The sequence below is a fragment of the Colletotrichum aenigma genome (assembly GCF_013390185.1).
Source record: "Colletotrichum aenigma strain Cg56 chromosome Unknown KSG_Cg56_contig08, whole genome shotgun sequence".
Classification (NCBI taxonomy): domain Eukaryota; kingdom Fungi; phylum Ascomycota; class Sordariomycetes; order Glomerellales; family Glomerellaceae; genus Colletotrichum; species Colletotrichum aenigma.
The window spans coordinates 4,044,006-4,057,377 of NW_023500914.1; the positions used below are offsets into that span (position 1 = coordinate 4,044,006).

The 13,372-nt window shown below is 54.2% G+C and overlaps 3 protein-coding genes across 3 annotated transcripts; 2 read left to right on the plus strand and 1 right to left on the minus strand.

Moving 5' to 3' along the window:
* Nucleotides 1-1,962: 1,962 nt before the first annotated feature.
* On the plus strand, nucleotides 1,963-2,887 carry CGCA056_v012565 (uncharacterized protein; the record flags this gene model as incomplete). The annotated part of the gene is made up of 2 exons (XM_037327809.1): nucleotides 1,963-2,025; nucleotides 2,120-2,887. 2 exons carry the CDS (start codon nucleotides 1,963-1,965, stop codon nucleotides 2,885-2,887), a joined length of 831 nt encoding a protein of 276 aa, XP_037174238.1.
* Nucleotides 2,888-5,646: 2,759 nt separating this feature from the next.
* Nucleotides 5,647-5,942, plus strand: CGCA056_v012566 (uncharacterized protein; the record flags this gene model as incomplete). The annotated part of the gene is made up of 2 exons (XM_037327810.1): nucleotides 5,647-5,865; nucleotides 5,925-5,942. The coding sequence occupies 2 exons, from the start codon at nucleotides 5,647-5,649 to the stop codon at nucleotides 5,940-5,942; spliced, it is 237 nt and encodes a 78-aa protein (XP_037174237.1).
* A 2,780-nt stretch (nucleotides 5,943-8,722) lies between these two features.
* CGCA056_v012567 (uncharacterized protein) lies at nucleotides 8,723-10,160 on the minus strand (the record flags this gene model as incomplete). Its single annotated transcript, XM_037327811.1, has 3 exons — nucleotides 8,723-9,441; nucleotides 9,489-9,909; nucleotides 9,957-10,160. The coding sequence occupies 3 exons, from the start codon at nucleotides 10,158-10,160 to the stop codon at nucleotides 8,723-8,725; spliced, it is 1,344 nt and encodes a 447-aa protein (XP_037174236.1).
* Between the last annotated feature and the right edge of the window lie 3,212 nt (nucleotides 10,161-13,372).

Below are 13,372 nucleotides of genomic sequence, written 5' to 3' on the forward strand. Positions count from 1 at the left end.
AAAGCACATGGTTCTGTTCATATTCGGGATGCCGGATGTCTGGGATGGGGCGAGAGGACAGCCAAATCTTGCACGTGGGGTTCATGCTCGACCAAAGTAACTCTCGGTCACCAACCTGCGACACTGCCGTCATCCCTTTCCTCAATCATTTACACTTTCCCGTCATACTAAATTTCTGGTGTCTCGCGCAGTTAGAATTTTAGACGTCCCAAGGAGACACATTTCAGCCTCAGCTCGCGTGCCCTCTGTTCCCTCAGAAACGCCATATGTCGCTGCTAGTGATGTCACCTCCTCAGCAGTCAGTTCTGAATAATCCGTTACTAATTATGACCACGTCTGAATATGACACCAAGTTACCGAGCTCTCAGCAAGTCCAGCCGAAGGTAGAGTTGGAACCCCAGATGATTTGCCGGCATGGCGTTCGTGTGGCTTGCTGAGCAAGCCCTCTGATGCTGTGGTCCAGAACTCAGCCACCAAAATAGCTCTCCGTGGCGCAACCTTACTTGGGATAACCTATTAAAGTAAACGCCGTCTGGAGGTCACCTTATTGCCTTCAACAGCGAAGGTACTGCGAGGACGGAAATGCTTGTTCTGTAATTCAGAATGCGGTCTCCAAGGCAGCGACCCAAAGTATCTTGACTCCCTTTACATTTTCTACCATAGCCCACATTAAGCCGACTGCCCCGTAGGTGTCATGCATCATGAACAACGAGGCCCGAAGAAGCTGAAGAATTCACCCGATCGTTACGGTAAACTGCCTATAACTCTTGGTATTCGGTTTCCGTCTCAACTTGGACACGACCAAAGCACAGCGGCAGTCGATTATCGGTAGTGAAACAGCGTGAGAACAAACTTGGCAACGTTTCCGCGCCGTCTTGGCACTAGCCACCCCGCGAGCCGCTTAACGGGAGCTAACACCTAAAATTTGCCGCCCCCGCGCGCCACACTCCGGGCTCCCCTGAGCTAGACTTCCCAATCGGTTGTTTTCTCCCATTTCCCCTCGGCTCGAGTGGCTTTCAGCTGAGATCCAGCGTCGTCTGAGGCCTCTGTAGCCGAGGGGGTCTGTAACAGCAGTTTTAGCCTACAGTTTCGCGAGGCGCCCCCGGTGTAAGTGGTCGTTTAATGATCCTCAAGGTGCTTGGACGGTGAGGCAGCCGGCTGAAAGGATCCATCGTGAGTGGCAGGTGTCTCACCAGCCAGGTGTCTTCCTCAAGTCCCTCTTAACATGTCAAAATTTCTAGAGATAAGTTATATCGGCACATGACGCAGAGGACGGGGTCATGGAGAGAGAGATAACGGCCTTGGAGGAAGATCTAAGACCAGGAGACACGATGCTCGAAATACGACCCTCGGAAAGAATAAACGGTAAGATAGACGTGTGCCAGTCTTCAGACTCCCAAAAGAGAAGTTTTTGCCCCTCCATGACTTCGCTCGTCTGTTGCTGACACCCTTTTCGCACGTGGGCTGTGCATAGCGTGGCGACGAGCACGCTAGATCCCACCGGAAGGGCACGTCTCATACCATGAATGTTTAGACTTGGCAACATCTGTCTGGTGCCAGAGTGTCGGGTCTGGACAGCTGAGGGCCATGGGAGTAGGGGTTCTGGATCGCGCGCAAACTCCTCGCCTAGCTTCCAGCTTATTCTAGACAAGCGCCATAAGCTTGGCCTCACGATGCCTAGACCAGGTTATCCAATTCCCACATTCGCTTGCTATGACTGGAGGTAGAGTCTAGATCTCCTTGAAAATAGCTTCGGCAATGAGAATCAAAGTTTCCTGAATAAGCCTCCTTGAGATTGACTCTACATATATAAGTCAAGAATCTCCCAGTCTCCTCAACATCCTTTGCCTCTCATCATCACAATCACTCTTCAGATCACACTTGAATACCACTTTCCTTCTCTTCGATATCATCCCATTTATTCAACTTTCATTTCATATCCACCAGCACCAATTCGTCAAGATGCACGCTCCTAGTATCGCCCAGGTCGCCACTCTTGGCATGGCTTTCTTCGCCGCCACTTCCGTGGCCATTCCAATCGCTGGATCTTCCGATGCTGGTCTCATCGAGGCAAGTACTTAATGTATATATTCGCATTTCACAATCTAACACTCTGCAGCGATCTACCGACATCTCCGGCGCCGGCATGGCTCTGGAGCAACGTGCCCCCAAGACGTGCAAGCGCAAGAACGGCGTCTGCGTGGAGCCCGCCCCCGGAACCACCACCGGCACCAACCCCGACGTTGTTACCGTTGTAGCGAGAAGCCCGAAGGGAGGCGACGCGGCTTTGGACGATTCCAACAACAACAAGGCCAACGGAAAGACGCCCAAGAGAGCCCCCAATGGCGGTGATGCTGCAGCTGATGACGCCGGCAACAACAAGGCCAATGGCAAGAACCCGAAGAGAAGCCCTAAGGGCGGCGATGCTGCTGTGGATGATGCCGGCAACAACAAATGCAACGGAAAGAACCCCAAGAGAGCCCCCAAGGGAGGCGATGCCGCCGCCGATGACGCCACCAACAACAAGGCAAACGGCAAGGCTCCCAGAACCGTAGGCGCCGACGACAGCAGCGCTTCCAAGTCCACCACCCAGGACGACAAGAACAACAACAAGGGCGCCTCGGGCCGCAAGGGCGGTAAGTCTAGCACCAAGTCCAGCGGCAAGACCACCACCTCCACGTCTGGCTCCGACGACAAGAGCACCACCAAGGTCGACGACAACGACAAGAACAAGTCTGGCAACAAGCGCAGCCCCAAGGGCGGCGACGCCGCTGCGGATGATGCCACGAACAATAAGAAGGGTCACGCCCGCCGTCAGGAGGATGGGGACGAGGAGGACTTTGACGTCGACTTCGAGGAGGATGTTGAATTTGACGATGAGGAGTAAAGCCGCTCATAAGCCATCGAACCGGGCTGCTGACATAGCTTCATTGGTGGAATTGTTTTTGTGATTTGTCTCAGCCTTTGCCTCTCCGGCTGTGCTGTATCCTTAGATTACGTCGCGTATTTCCGTACTAAAATGTCATTTTCGTTCAACATTTCAAGTTGGATTATCAAAGTTCATTGTGATCTCTCATCATCTGCAAAAGAAAAACAAAACTTGTATCGCATTTGCCCCGTAGCCCGCTCATCTCGGATTTGCGTTTACGCCGAACCGGACAAGATAGCATAATCACTGCCTTTATTCCCAACTTCATGATGAACGGGGTGGGTCATACGATCTCCGTCGGTCTGGATTCAATCGCTTCTGAGTTCTAGTCATGTCTCATTACGGACTTCTCCAGGGCCTGTTGAGCGGGTAGGTCGCAACCGCTATTCACAGGGTAGATCCCTGGCCAACGGGGCTCAAACTCTATGTCCGACTTTACGAAATTCCGCGGCCACTTTTTGGAACTTCTAGACCCAGTAAGACGACTTATTGGGTGAGACGAGATTTCACGGCTGGAGTTTCTCAAGATTGAGCACGGCTTGCAGCGTGGTATACCAAGATGAAGTCCGGATACGAGAAAGAGCAAGCTCTCGGTGGAACGCAGTTCGGATGAGGTATCAAAGAAAATAACTATGAGTTCCCAATTCCTACCTTAGTATCCAAGCAAGCTTGTCTCGGTAGAGGCACAGTCTTCTAACTCTTCAACGTGTTTGGGCTACTGACCATTGACAGGGATCAACACACTTGAACTTGAGTAAGGGTGTGTTGCAAAGCCCCAGTCTTGCAGGCATCAGCTCTTTGCTTGCCACCGGATTAAATCCGAGTTGCTGACAACAGCGCACAGATCAACCTGGGCAGAGACTCCTGTCGATCCCAAGAGTCAGCTGCAATAACGCTACGTTGCGAACCTGCCAGATCCAGATTCATGGCTTCGACTGTTCCTCCCGACAAGCAACCCTAAAGTAAACCCTCCAGATCAACAAGCCGAATCATCCTTAGAACTCAATAGAGCGAGAATCAACCTCATCAGGCCTTCAGCCAATCCATTAAGCCCCCAACTATTGTTGAGACACTGCTGTCCACTCCATCATATCCGCGGCCGGCCTTCGAGTATTCCCGCGCGGACCCGGAGAAGAGCGACGCGTGGGGCCCCCTTTTCCGCGTTCAGGGACCCAGCACACGGAATGGACCGTCCCCCGTACGGAAATATCCCACGAGACGTTTCTCTTCTGCGCCTGTCAGAATAGGTATCATTGCTGCGAATCCTGAATAGAGTTTGGATCCCCTTCGACCCGCTAATATGCGCGCCGTACGATACGACTTGGCCTGTGACGTGCTGATAGGAGGAAGTCTGTATCACAGCTCCGACGGCCCCATTGACAAGAATACACAACCATTGCGATCAATGAACATCGCCGTTGCAGCCATCAAAATATTATTCTACGAACCATTCGCAAGCATCGCAACTCGCCGTACTCAAAGAGAGTTCGTAGCCATACTGTCGGCCCCTGTTCAACTCCTTCCGCATCAGGCAGTCGCTGACCTGCAGCAGCACATCTAACTGGTCCATTCGTCTCCATCAACCGACCAGCCAGTTCAATACCGCCGACCGGAATACGGCAAGACTACAACATAGCTGCGTGAACCTGCTCTAAGCGGACTTTAACGGAGGTTTCGCGATCGTAGCATTCACTAGTCGGTTAGGCGGCAAACAACGCCCCAAACTCTAAATGTGAAATTCCTCTACTGTTACGTGGGAGCAAACGTGGTCTTGGGATGTACTGCGAAACGCGCGCGTGCGCCACCCAGTGCGCCCTCACCAAGAGAGAAATCCTCCGACAAAACGTGGAATGTGCGCTTGCCGCGTGTAGTTTCATCTTTTCCAGAAGAGAAAAGAGGAAAAACGTCTGAAACAAGCTGACGCAAACTGGCACCGCAGCGCGCACGATCCAATCGCTGTGAGAAAAACTTTAAAATTCAAAGGAATGAGAGGCACCTGTGCGCAGGTTCAGACAACGTGTGCAGTGTGTATCCCATTATCGGACGAAGTTGCTCTAGATCGTGTAATGTAGGTCACTCAACTCAGCCCCCAAAAATAAACGTCAGGTTCGCCCAGGCCCGCAGCGCCAAGTCTTGACTCGTGGGGTCGCCCAATCCCAACCCGTACCACCCATCTTTTGAAACTTGGTACGGCGTCTTCATGCTTGGTTCGAGCGCTGCCGTCCAGAACATACCAACGACAGGCGACGTGTTACCTCATTGGGCCGATCTTACCACTTCAGCCGGGCACTTTTCTGTAAAGACGTAGAGAAAAGAAGGGAGCCCACATAATACGCAACTAAGGTTCGCGACTCGCGTAACTCGGCAGGCCTCGCATCATGCTGTGACATGGGCACCTGCCGCTCACGGGGGGGGGGGGGGGGCAAGGCGAGACGAAAGGACGGGAAGGCTACCCAGCAGTTTGGATCGGTCCTCTCCGTCGCTGCGAGGGAGTTCCACCCCGTCTGAAGCCCCATGATCCGTCTCATGAGATCAAATGACGCGAGTCGATCAATCCGCTGTATATAAACCACATCGATGCCTCTTCTCATCGACCTCTTGTTCCTACATCAGCAGCAACAGACAGTCTTCATTCACTCAATAATCACGACTAATACCACTCTCTTTATTTTTCTCCGGTAGAAAAGAAAAACCCAAACACTCCCTCAATAATCAAAATGCGCGCCTCAACCGTCTTCGCCGCCCTCTTCGCCACTCTGGCCGTCGCCATTCCCGCCCCGGGCCCCAAGAACGAGCTCTCCGCCGTCGACGAGGCCTCTCTTCTCGTCGCGCGACAGGGCGCGCCCGCCGGAACCTGCAACAAGCCTGACAAGGATGGTTCCGCCTGCGCCGCGCTCAAGTGCCAGAGCAACTCCAAGTCTGGCCGCGGTAACAAGGTATGTTTTCGTAGCGCCTGCTCGGCCTTGAACATGGTTACTAATGTGTTCTTCCGCAGGTCTGCTGCTGCAACTAAGCTTAGTCTGAACGCATGGGATATGGGAGGATTATCCGTCGATGGCGGTTTGAGCCAGCTCGGCGAGCGCACGATAGCGCCCCTGTATGGATGAAAACTCCCAGGGTCTCACAGACGAATCCCAAAAACATTTCTTTTCATTTTTGGGGGCGATAGAGCGGGTTTTGTGAAGTCCGATAGATGCTCAAATTAAGACAAGGAACAGAGTTTTGTCGGGACTCGTCCCAGTTTTGAGCAACGTTAAACCTCCCGCTAAACTCCCGATGTGCGCCTGCTGATGGTGGTGGTGCAAGTAAGTTTCGGTACACGTTGGGGGAGAGTTTTTATACTCTATCTCGTCCGAACGGAAACGATCCGGCTGGCAGAAATTCTGAAACTTTTCATCGCTTTGCAACTACGAGGCTCATGGTCTTCAGCTGCTGCTACACCCGGATGCGAGTTCGGCTAGAAATAATCTATCAGAATGGTCGGACCTAAGGCGGTTCGCACAGGCCGCACCGCATACTCACCGAACGACTAGCCGTCTCGCATGCAAATCATATTGAGCGGATGGACAGTCGACCTATCTGGAACGACGCATCTCGAAACTCTCCATCATCCCGCCCACCCTCAACAGCAGGACAGACAGTTCCTGCAAGCGCATGGCTAGACACGATCTCGCGCATGTTGCTCTGCGGATGATGAGCAGGCATACGTCAAACCGAGCGACGGTCCTCACTCCCTTCACTAGTATTTCGTTGGCCCCCATCAACTTTGAGAGCCAACTGCTCTGCAAGCATGAACGCAAAGTTGGATAAGTTCATGCAGTTGGTATGATCGCAGACGCTTATAACAATAAGGCTCACCGCCAGCCATCGGCCATCAAATGGTCAAACGCAACCAATCCCTTCTACCGGGTTAAATCGCCCCCGTCGCCAAGGTATCATCGTATCAATCAAGAAAGGAAAAGGACAGCCCGAAACCCCAGAACCAAACATTCCCTGTGGCATCAAAGTCCAATCCATCAACACGCACCAAAAACACCCAAAAGCCCAATCCTACAAAACCCCGTCCACCCACATCCCGCAGCCCCAATCTCTCCCCCGAGGTCACCGTCACCATCACCATGGCCATCTGCCCTCGAGCATCACCCAAACGAGTAGCTCACAGCCCAACCCCAAGCACCCTCACAGGCCTCGGCCCGCTCCTCGGAACAGACCCCGACGTCCCCTGCCCAATCGAATCAATCCCCCCCGTCCCGCCGGCGAACCACCCCCCACAAGCCTCCGTCATGACCGACCTCCGCCGCCGTGCCGTCCGTCTCAATCCCTCCACGGGTCGCGCCCTCAGTAATCCCCCTTAGAATATCGCTTCACCGAAAGGAGGCAGGTCAGGACGTTCGTTCCTTTCAATCAACACCCATACCCCCCTTCCTATCCCTCCATCGCGATGCGTATCCCAATCCTCAAAGTATTTCTCCCAGGCGTGTCTTCCTTCTTCCTCGCGTGCGGCGTGAGGTCCGAAAAAATGGCGATAGTTGGTTCGCAAATCTTCTACCCAACTCTAAAGCCAAGAAAAGGGCCGAGGGCAGTTTAAATACCACCCTCGGCACATCCGGCCCCAAAAAGGTGGACCCCTCCGGTCCCGCCCCGACCAAAAACTTCACACTAAAAAAAAAAGAAAAAAAACTCACCGGCGGCCCGGCAGGCAGGCTGAAAATCACCCCCCACATGAACGAAACCCCGTGACGCCAAGGTTTAATGAACGCCAAGCCCCGCACTTCCCATTTCTTCAACCACAGCCCCGCGAACAGAACGGCACGCGACACCGGCCAAGAGGAAGGCTGTGTTCAAAGATTGAAGAACGAAATGAAATACCAGAACAGGAGGCCAAGAATAGAAAAGTCCGGTCGTGCATGGGGATACTCAAGGCAGGCGGGACACAACCACACAACCCGCGCCGCGCATCCCGCGCACACGGCCCCGGCATCGGTCCCCCACTTTCCTTCCCGCCACGCACCAACTAGATCCGTCCGGGCAGGAGAGCCCCACTGCACCGCCGATCCGGCCTTCCGGTTCCGGAAAATGTGGCCTGCCCATGGCCAAGGGCCGCCAACATTCCCCAAGTCAGACATTGACTTTTGCCCCCCTCCCCCCACCTTCTTTGACACATTCATTCCCTCTGTCTGCCTTGCTTTTTGTTCTCTTCATGTCTAGACCATCGTCATTTGAATCGTGGTTTAACCAGGGAACTGAGTGTCACGGGCTAGAGCCCGGCCGAGATCTCCGGCTTTGCCGGGGCAGTTACCGAGATCCGGCTCCGCCGGATCCACTATTCTACCGTGGCACACCGCCTAGCCCGACCACGTATCTCCGTAGCTAGGCGCCCACTCTTGTAAAGTCCTTCTCCTCTTCAGCTTAGAATAGTCAATCGACGGCACCTCTACGTTGAACAAGCCTAGGGGCCAGCCCCTTACACTGAGACACACCCAAGCGTGGGGGAAACCCCGGGCTTGGAATGTCGTACCCAAGGAAGGAATGTTCACCCATGGGAAAATAAACGTCACCGTGAGAATGCGCAACATCCATGTTCGTAATGAATGACTTGATGATTACTCTTCATGTTGAACGAAATATTACAAATAAAACACCCTAGTAACCATGTTCCCCCATCCATAGACGCCGTGCCCAAGCAAATTGGTATTCTAATTCAAAGTTCCATTCCACGCAGTCTTCTTATTAAAAGTGTAAACAACACTCGCTAGATGGAGGTTCCCAGCCATCCATCTAGATCGGTCTCGCTTAGAAGTAGCCGTGGTGGGGGATGGCGACGAAGATGCCAGTGAGGACACCACCAACCAATAGAGCGAATAGCATGGCCTGAATGAAGATGGTGTCCTGAATGGTACGGAGAGCAGGCTCCTCGATCCAAACCTCGCGGTCGAAAATCTTGCGGATGATGTTGCGCTTCTCGTACTTGACGATCCACGGTTCCGACTCGAAGCTATTGGAGGATCCGAATGAGTCAAGGGAGTCTCGACGCTTCTCATCATCCGTTTCCTCGTCCACGAACAGCTCCCAAGGCCGGACGTGGCGGTGATGCATGCCGTGCAGGACAACACACATGCCCTTGTAGGCAGCCACGAGCGTCGAAATACCCAGAACCCAGCCAATAGCAGCCAGAGCGCGCCAGCCTCGACGAGCGCGGCTGAGAGTAATCAAGATGGCGACGACAAATGCAACGGCAATCAGGCCGACACCGAGGGCCCGAGCAAAGGTGACGCGAGCGGGGTTGCCGTTGCAGATCGACCAGCGGATGAAGTTAGGGTGGTTTTGCTTGCGAAGCGAGTCCTCGACGACCTTGAGCGCGATGCGGCAAGCCGAGGGGTGCGTAGTCGTGGCAAGGGCGTGAAGGGTGGCATCGCGGTCCTTGGCTGAAAGGTTCAACTGTCGCGGAGCACCGTCCATAATGTAAGTGGCAATCACGCGATCAATTTCCTCGCGGAAAGGCTGGATCGTGACTGGACGCGGTTAGCAGATGATATGTCGGCGAAATGTAGTCACTTACATGGCTGTTTGGCGCCGATGGCGGCGAAAGCCTCGCTGGCCTGCGAACGGTAGGAGTCGGCATTTGACACACCGTTGGAACCCGTGTATACCGATTCCGAATCTGGAGGGGTATGCGGCGGGGTTCCAAACGGGTTACGGTCCTCAGCGACCGCGGCGGCGGCACCAGTCTTCTCAAAGTCGGTACCTTTGAAGATCTCCTGACCTGGCTTCTTGCGCATACGCTGCGACTTGTCTTTGAACAGACGCTGAAGGACCTCGTTCTCCTGAGCTGTGGTCCATTCGGGGGCGAGGGCGAGATCCGATGTCTTTGCCTCCTGGAAACGCTTGGTGTAATCTCTGTGCCAGAGGAAGAATTGGAGGTTTTCAGCAGCGAGCTCAATGTAGACGAGATAGTTCATGAAGTCGCGAACAGTGCAAGGCTGACAAGTCAGTGACAATCACTGGGATGCTGAAGATGGGTACCTACAGGGCATGTGCCGCCGTTGATGATCTTGTCAAAGGCCAAGGATTCGGGGATTCCGGCAGGAGTACTAGACTTGCCAGACTTCAGGGAGGAGGTGGTGGTGCTGCCCTTCTCGTCGCCACTGTCAGACACATCGGAGGTGCTTCCATGGACGGAAGTGCCCGTGACGTAGACAGGACGGCGGTAGCTAAGGGGAAGAAGGCCCATGATGAACAAGGGATTTGTCGGGGATGGTGTTTGAGGTAGATGATTCGCGTTGGTGAGAGTATCGTAGGATCTAGGTTTCGTGAAGAGAGTTGGTGGACCGGAAATGGATGGCTGTGAATGTCGGTATACCTTAAGGTGAAAGCAGGATTGAGTGAGTGTTGACGGTGACGTTTGGCAGGACCGCAGTTGAACGAATGAGCTATAGCAGGTAGTTGTGGTTGAAGTGAACTGTAAGCTACTGCAAGATCAGAACTTGTGTTCGCTCCGTAGATGCTTGGTGAAACCGGAGTAGCGATGGAATGACCGGGTGTCTGGGAAGGAATGAACGGCAGGATGGCAGGTGTGATATATGTGCAGGCCTGAGCCTGCAGCCATTGCGCGTATCCCTAGATATTGGGCCGGAGCTGATGTGACGGGCGAGACGGCCAGACCCCACACAGCCATCACGGCTAGACCAGGTTGTCAAGCTTTGGCCGGCTTCCGTTGACGGAGAGGGCTGAAGCTGGACCAATCCATAAAGTGAAGTTTGGCCTGCGCCGGGGTCGCGGTGCAACCGGATGGAGGAGGCGGCCACACGTTTGGTGTCTTTGGCGGGACGAGAGTGGGCGAGGACAACATGGGAGGTGGGGCGTGGTTTCTTCTCGTCCTTGAGAAAGAGTGATGCAGATGTCAAGAGGAGCTTGGCAGGCATGGAGATGGACGCAGATGTACTAGCGTGGACGGACTGGAGTGGACGCAATGTATCAGAGTGAGAGACATGGCTGCGAGTGGGTGTGTTGACCGTCGGCCGAGGAGAGAAGGAAGGATGGCGCTAGCCGATTGCATCGAGTGTTTTTTGAAGCATAGAATTCAAAGTTCATGGCCGACACGGTGGCCGTTGCATCTTTCTCGTCTTGCAAAGGCAAGCGTCTGTGAGGTTGGATTCGAAGGTGATGGTGCTACGTTAGGGAGCGACGGTCGTTGACGACTTGGTAGACGCAGCCATCCGCAAGTGCGATCAATGAAAAGCAAGTGCGCGCAGCGAGCGACGCCTCATCAACGCCGCTGCGTTCTGTTCAGGCGCATCTCCAACGAGGAAGTGACGAAAGACCCAATGCGGCAGAATCCCAGCTGATCATGCGCAGCAGTTGGTGATTGGTAGCGCCGGACTGGCACTAGCATCGCGGGCTTCCCCGAACGAGTAAGGAGGGCTTCGACAGCTGAGACAGTCGAGCTGGGCTTGCTTTTCTTGGTGGCCACTCCGTACCCTCGAATCTGGCTGCCATGCTTGGGATAGATGGATGGAAATGAGAAACATGCAGTTAATCCCGGCATCCTCCATGGCACTGCAGAAGATCGGCTTCGGGTTGGAGAAATCCACAGCCTGTTGTCTTTTGGGTGGTTCTTGTTTGCTTGGTGTACGTCAGCCCGCGCAAAGGCCGTGGTCACCACACGAGTATCTTCATGTTCAACGAGCTGAGGTGGTCCAAGGCAATCGAGGCCATGTCCGGAAGCTGGGCCGTCCGTTTTCCTCTTGACTCCAGCGGGCTGGACCCGAACGGGAGGGAGCTACCGGTAGCTCTCAGCACTATGACGAGCTGGGCGCCGCCTCCCATCCCAAGGCTGCATCACCAAAGGCCCCGTCTGTTTTCGGCGAGAGAGCGCCACCCAGAGAGTCAGGGTCTGAGACGCATCATCAGGCACGGTACAGGCGCGTCTTTGTTGTCGAGGTCAGGTAGTAAGGCATGATGCTGGATTCATCAGTCTCAGCGGGTCAGTCAGATCATCCATTACGAAAATCTTCTGGAAAAGAAAAGAAAGACGGCGCGCTGGTAACCAACCGAAGTCGATATCTCGCGACAAAAGAAAGGTGAAGGTATTTATTGGGTAGTCCGCATTTCGTCCAACCTAACTTTGGACCAGGGAGAGCCACTGGAGAGGGTCGCTCAACGAGCACAACCGCCTCGTCCACCAGTAGTCCCAGGCGAGGCGGGCAGGACAAGCTGGGAACAGGCAGTGGAGGAGGGGGAGACAACTGGTCAAGTTGGGACTGTGTGGTCGTGGTGTCGAGTGAGGCGTTTGGAGGCTTGCTTGTTTTCACTTTGCGTAAAGGGAGAAACACAAGCAGTTACCTCACTCACTCAGGCTTCAATCCGCAAGTCAGTCAGTCACCTCAGAGGGGCAAGAGGAAGCTAGCCGCCAAAAAGCTAGGAACAGGAGCAAGGGGCAAGAAGTTCGGGCTGACATGGTCTGTGCTGCTTCTGCTGACCGAAGCACATGCACAGATCAGTAGCTGCCTCCTGCCACCCATCCAAACAGGAAACAGGGGTGGGCGCTTGTCCGGTGAGAACCTTCCCTCAGCTGCTCTGCATCAAGATGCAGACATCTGCTTCCCGCAAAAGGTGCAGAGCTGGGGCCAAGAGCTGACCCTGCCCCTGCCCCTGTCCTTGCCCCTGCTGGATCCAGCCTCGATCTGTGCCTGCCAGTCCGTCGTCGAACCAGGCACGACCGAGGAAAGCTCCCGTCCAAGTGTGAAGCCATCTTCCATTCTAAACAACACCAGTGGCATCAGCACCATCCATCTTCTGTCCAGCTTGACCCATCGTCCTCGACGAGAGCGCCTGCCAGCCCAACAAGGAGTCTCCAACCATCGATCGTGTCGCATTCTCTAGTCTCGATATCGACCCCAAACCTTCGCCGTTACTCTGCGCCAGTCCTTGACTTTGTCCTGCTCAGCCCTGTCATGCAATTGTCCCCGAGAACAAACGATCTGCAGATCGCGTGCCCGCACCCACGTTTCTATCATGAGGTTTAAGAGAAACAATGGTCCTTGATCGCAATGAGCCGACCTCCAGGGCCAGATCGACGCACCGGATTCACCAACTGCCTCTTGGGAGGATAATCGACGCTTGGCATTGCTCATGTCCGTCGAAATTGTTTCTTCTCGCCGTGTATGGCGGCTCTTTGGTGCCCATACATGTCCGAATGCAATCGAGTTGATTGCCAGTCTTGCTACGAGCAAAATGGCAACGTCTGCACCAACCGCTGTCTCCTGCTCCCTGACCAAGGGCACCTCGATCATGTCTTCTCGCGAATCGCTCCATCAACCCCCTGCTGGAAGGAAACAGCCAATCAAGACCCCGACCGGCAAAATCTCCAGCTTGTTGCATCCAGACACCAACTAGATGCGGTCTAGACCAGGAGACTCCATCATCAAAGAAAACTGGCACCAG